The 6,241-nt window shown below is 38.2% G+C and overlaps 1 protein-coding gene across 1 annotated transcript; it reads left to right on the forward strand.

Annotated features, from left to right (window-relative positions):
• Positions 1-2,955: 2,955 nt before the first annotated feature.
• Positions 2,956-5,985, forward strand: LOC149234861 (putative disease resistance protein At5g43740). Its single transcript, XM_089461256.1, has one exon. It carries the CDS (start codon positions 3,102-3,104, stop codon positions 5,856-5,858), a length of 2,757 nt encoding a protein of 918 aa, XP_089317382.1. The 5' UTR covers positions 2,956-3,101; the 3' UTR covers positions 5,859-5,985.
• Positions 5,986-6,241: the final 256 nt, after the last annotated feature.

Below are 6,241 nucleotides of genomic sequence, written 5' to 3' on the forward strand. Positions count from 1 at the left end.
ACTTCATTTCATTAATGTGAAATATTGAAATATGCTTACAAACAGGAATAGAAATAAACCAGCTAAGGCGATGGTAGCTTATCTCTGAGAAGAGATGTGGTGGCTACATGCCTCTGAACTGCCTTACAATGAGGCTCAAGGGCCTTTTTATTATTGAACAATAAGAGCAAACCCTAAACAACCAAAACCCTAACCCAAGGAGATGTAACACCTAGAGTTTATGAGCCCTGTTGGGATGAGTTGGACAACCAACTTCTTGAGGTCACGACTTGGTCATATTATCTCCGTTTGACACGCATGATAGCTCGTTGGAAAGATCTCTCCAAGGACTACGACAGAAAAGATGATATTAATTCAAAATCGCTGGCGGTAGATTTCCAAAAAAACATCGTTTAGGGCCTCAAAACAACTCCGAAAGTTTAGGACCTGAAAAACTTCTAAAAATAGTAAATTGTGCTACAATTAAGGAAACTGAAAAATTGAAAGAAGCAATGGTGGGGGTCCAAGTGGAATTGGCGGGTGGCCACCAATATCCACTTGGATCAGGAGGCGACCTGATTTCAAGTCAGGACCGACTATAGTCGAGAGTGACACGACTTTGGCTGAGTGGAACAAAGGCCACAACCTTCACTTATTTCGGTAAATGTAAATGAATTTGGAACTGTGTTGTTATTTCCTTTGATTTGTTGTAGGCAATTATTGAACCATCGCTAGAACGGCCAGGAGGAGCCATGACCCTGGTAAACGCTTATTAGCCTCCATTGATACTCTCATATTCAACTCCACTGTTATTATAAATGGATGCTACATGTAGTTTATAGCCGCTATGAGAGCCGACTGAAAATCGTAGTTGGATTACAACCTTGGCTCTGCTAAGCGAATGCTCCGCTAAAATGGAAAAAAAAGCGAGCACCCTGCCATCTATATATATTTGGCGGCCCTGTACTATAGTCTCCTATCGCACAATGGTATATCTTTTACCAACTCTGCATTCTTTACTTGTACAATAACAGACTACATGCTGCTAAAATAATAATAATAATGAAACAAGCACTAAAGGTAGTCGAGATCTGGAATAATCTCTGGCATCGTGATATGGGGATACAGTTAGGCTTGTAAAAATATATCCATTTGAACCACCATAGACTTAGCAACAAGTGATAAGAAGCTTGATTTTATGTAAAAAGTGAAGTCCAATTTAATTAAATTTTGGATGTCCACTATGGTAAGTAGCATTTAGTGTTAAATTGTTTTAAACTTTAATATTTAACATTCACGCTGCGTAATAGGGTAGTTAATAATTATTTAAAATTTAAAAATAATTTAAATTTTATAGGGGACAATTTTATTTTAAGACAAAACCCCTACATTCGATCTCCAACAATAGGATCACATGGTTAGGAGATTGAGGAGCTCATGAAAATTTTTGGGAAAGTACAAAATGACGGAGGGATGGGATGACTCATTCAATGCAAGCTTATGTTCGACATAATTGCATTGTACCTGTACTAATCTGTCTGTTGTTGGGATGACGTCGACCCTTGAAACCTGTAGATGGGGATGGAACAACAAGCTTATGTCACCTGAAAATTTTCAAGGAAAAGTATAATGTTAACTATACAAAAATGAAAAAAATTGCAATACGAACAAACTAATAGAACTCGACCGATCATAGATGTCATTGCCCAAGCAGTGACATAATAATTATGCAATGATAGAAGTATAAAGATTACATGAGGTACTTGCACAAAATGATTTAGAGTGGAAAACTTAATAGCAACCTCTGCTAATTTGAAAGAATGACAAGAATGATATTAAATTGAGTAATGTTTTTTTGGGAAATTTTAAAATGCAAGGGCCAAAACTAGTTCTTCTCATAAATCAAAGAGCCTACTTAAGAAATTTTGTCCAAATGTTTTTTTATTATATTATAAAGTGACGAATCCAAAAGTCTCTCAATACTATGAAAGGAAAGAAATGAAAATTGAAGTAGAAAAATAATCTAAAAATTTCATGGTTGTGTTGTTCTAATGATTATGTTGATCTTCTAGATAATTAATCTTATATCTCATCTTAACCAAATATAATGCAATAATGTATTATCTTAATATTTTAATTGTAAATTTTTTTAATATAAAATTATGTGTTTTTATTTTTATTTTTATTCTCATTTAAATATATTTAAAATAAACTAGAATAGCCACTCTGTAACCTTTATTAAAATGTGTTAGCTAACTAATCCATATTTTTTAATATTTAATTATTATAGCCACTCTGTAACCTTTATTCAAATGTGACAGCTAACTAATCCATATTTTTTAATATTTAATAATTATACCAAATAATAAGGACTCTAAGTATGAGTGTCATTTTTATTACCATTATTTGTTATTAAAAAAGAACTCTTTCAATTATTTTACTTACAATTTTTTTAATGCACAAACATCCAACACTTGTGTTACTCTCTATCATTATTGATGCCCAGCTGTGCAGGGTATGATAGTGTTGGGATATTTTAATATTGGAATAACTTTAATTTTAATTTTAATTTTCTGTGAAATAGTGATGTCCCGATATTTTGTTTACTATGTCATTATTGATGTCCAGTGGTGCAGGGTATGCTAGCGTTGGGATACTTTAATATTGGAATAACTTTAATTTTAATTTTCTGTGAAATAGTGATGTGCTCGATATTTTCTTTCCCCATTCAAGTAGTCCGATTGAATAAAAGGTCAAGCGAATATGATGTGATAGTAATGGAATAAACTTTTTACAAAGTGAGTTTTGTACCATAATTATTATGCCCTCGGGGCCCACGGCGCACTAACTTTTTCTTTCTCTTACTGAGGCTTACTGGGCACGTGTATGTTAAAATTAAATTTCATTTCATTTCACATTATTCCATTCTTTTCTTTTCTTTTGAATGGATGCCCCATGCCCCACCATCACAAACAACCAACGCTTCTTCCTATGGATTCTGTATCGCAGCTCATCCAACCCACAGCGCTTGCTTCCTCTTTCGTCCCTGTTGTCTTGCGCCCTTTGTTTTCGTTCCAATCTTCACAGGTTTTCGTTCCATTCTCTCTCTGCCATTTGCTAACATGGCCATGGAGTTTGGTACCGGATTAGCCACAAACGCCACTAACGCCATTATCGGTATCCTGGGCCAACAATTGAAGGATGTGAGGGAGTTGGGGAAGAACCTTCAACTTCTCAACAATGAACTCGACCGTATGGAAGGGTCGTTGCGCCATATTCAAACCCAATTCGAAGATCAACAAAAGAAGCTGCCGGATTTGGTGGAAGATTGTTTGGGAAGGATTAACAATGCCCTTGAAGAAGTCAAAACTCTCATCCAACGCGCCAACAGACAGCGACAACGGTGTCGCGGTTGCTGCCTTTTTTTCAGCCCCAACATCCCCGCAGATATCAGAGAATGGAAGACCGGATTTGCTGAGCTCTTCCAACAGCTTCACTCTGATCTTTCAACAGTTGCTGATACTGCACAGATTGTGGGGTCCGCACAGCCTCAAGCAGATGCGCTTCTTCAACCTGTTCCGGAATCCGGCTTTGTGGGGACTGGCATCGAGGCTGCTCAGAGGCAGCTGAGCGCATGGCTTGACGAACCTCATCCCTTGGCTCGTGTGGTTGGCGTGTGGGGCATGGCGGGTGTCGGCAAAACGGCATTACTCCAACTCATCTACAATAACTGCAAGAAGAAGGTGAGTGGTAGCTTTGATTTCGTCATTTGGTATACGATTTCTCAAAACTATAAGATTGAGAGTCTCCAGGATACCATTGCCGAGTCTCTGAGTTTAGATCTGAAGGGAATTTCTTCTGTTGATGTGCGAAAGATGAAATTGTATGCATCTCTCGAAAATAAGAGGTTTCTACTTGTGCTGGACGATGCGTGGAATCCAATTGATTTGAATGAAGTTGGGATCAACTTTGGCCATGATAACGGCAGCAAACTCTTAATGTCGAGTCGCTACAGAGATGTAGTCGAACTAATGGCAGAAAAAGAGTACTGCATGATGATCCGACCCCTGTCCACAGAGGAAGGGTGGGAGCTGTTCAGGAGAAGAGCTTTTAGATGTGGGGCTGCTCCAGACAATAATCTAGAGGTTATTGCTAGACAAGTTGCTTTGGAGTGTAAGGGGTTGCCCTTGGCAATAAATACAGTTGCTGCAACTATGGCTCGGAAAAAGACTGCTGATGAGTGGAGTCGCGCTTTAGTTTTGATGAAAAATGTAGATCCATCCTTCCCCTCCACTCACAGGACCATTGATGCAGAGCTCTATCAGCGCATACGATGGAGCTACAATGATTTGCCCGATGATCTGAAGATGTGTTTCTTATATTGTGCTGCCTTTCCTGAGGATGCATGGATTCAGGTGGAGACGCTGGTGGAGATGTGGACAGCAGAAAGATTGGTGCCTCAAAAGGGGACAACTTACTTCATGGATGTTGGGCTGGAATACATAGAAGCACTCGTAGATAGGTGCTTGATTGAATATGTAGATGAGGATAAGCTGTCTATAAAAGTTCATGATGTACTACGGGATATGGCAATCCATGTAGGCCAAGGAGAGCAGAACTGGTTATTTGAAGCAGGTCAAGGTCTGCAACATTTTCCATGTGAAGAAGAGACCAGGGATCGCAAAAGAATCTCCGTTCTCGGCAATGAAATTAGTGATCTGCCAACAGATTTGAAGTGTCCAACACTCGTCAGTTTAGTGTTGGCCCAAAACAGACGGTTGAAGGAAATTCCAGAGGGGTTTTTGGTAAACTCCATGTCTCTCAAGGTTCTGGATCTGTCGTTCACCTCAATAGAAACATTACCAACAATAGTGGGGCAACTTACACAGCTCGAATTTCTTGATCTGCGGGATTGTAAGCGGTTAAAGCACTTGCCTGATAGCATATGCAACCTTTCACATCTTCAATTTTTGAATCTCGCCAGCTGTGACAGTCTAGATTTTTTACCTGATAGGATAGGGGAGCTCAAAAATCTTAAACATCTCACAGTATGGGGTTCTAGTTCTGTCAGGGTGATTCCACATCAAATCTATCAACTCACTTCATTGAACAAACTGGTGTTGCCTCCAAACTCAATTCCATTGAGTTTGGAGGATCTCACAGATCTCTCAAATCTGATCGAGTTGGATGTCACAGTAAAGCCAGAAATAAAAGGGGGTTCAATGAGTACGTGGTCAAAGATGAGAAGTTTAAGTTTGAGGTTCCAGTGGGGCGAAGATGAAAATAGAGATGATGCGGCGCTAGATATCCTTCCACACAACATGCAGAGCATGAAGGAGTTGCAGAGTCTTTGGTTAGTCAACTATGAAGGTGTAAGTCTACCAAATTGTATTTGTCAGTTTCAAAATTTGAAGTATTTGTATTTGGAAAGGTGTATGAAATTAGAGGAGCTTCCAGCCTTGGAGATTGGGAGCGAGGCTGCACGTGACGGTTTTCCCATGTTAAAGCAATTAAGTCTAGAGACCCTAGAGAGCTTAGAGAGTATAGTGTGCAATGCAAAAACAATGCCGCAACTGCAACACTTAAACATGTCAGATTGCGGCAAGTTGAAGACATTGAGAATCGAGGAGCTCACTGATTTAGAGTACATACAGATTTCCAGGTGCCCTCAGTTGGAGGTTGTTGAGATCAGCAGTCTTCCAATGTTAAGGAGATTGATTGTATCAGGTTTAGAGAAGGCAGAGAGTATTGCAAGACCATCGAGTGTATGGAATGAAGAAACAATGCCTAATCTGGAAGTTATAGAGATCAGAGGGTGTCCATTGTTACGGAGAATGCCAAAAGAAATGGAGAAGCTACCTAAGTTGGAGGAAATTTGAGGAGAGTCAGATTGGTGGGATGGAATAAGTTGGGAGAATGATGATGTAAAATCCAAACTCTCTCACCTTTTCGGGAGACTTTGAAGAACATGGAGGGTGAAGAAGATGATCCTGAAATGTAATATAATTTTTTTATTATGTTGAAAGTGAATATAATGTAATATAATTTTTTTATTATGTTGAAAGTGAATATAATGTAATATAATTTTTTTATTATGTTGCAAGTGAATATAATTTTTAGATGATCCTGAAATGTAATATAATTTTTTATTATGTTGTAAGTGAATATAATGTAATATAATTTTTTTATTATGTTGCTAAGTGAATATAATTTTTTTATTATGCTGTAAGTGATGAATTTTGATGGAATGTACTTTAAAAAA

Source organism: Pinus tabuliformis, chromosome 8 (genome assembly GCF_031772625.1).
Source record: "Pinus tabuliformis cultivar Carrire ecotype Pingquan chromosome 8, CPIR1, whole genome shotgun sequence".
Classification (NCBI taxonomy): Eukaryota; Viridiplantae; Streptophyta; class Pinopsida; order Pinales; family Pinaceae; genus Pinus; species Pinus tabuliformis.

Excerpts from the sequence above, each read along its gene's own strand:
- LOC149234861 (XM_089461256.1), top strand. The coding sequence starts at position 3,102 with ATGGCCATGGAGTTTGGTACCGGATTAGCCACAAACGCCACTAACGCC.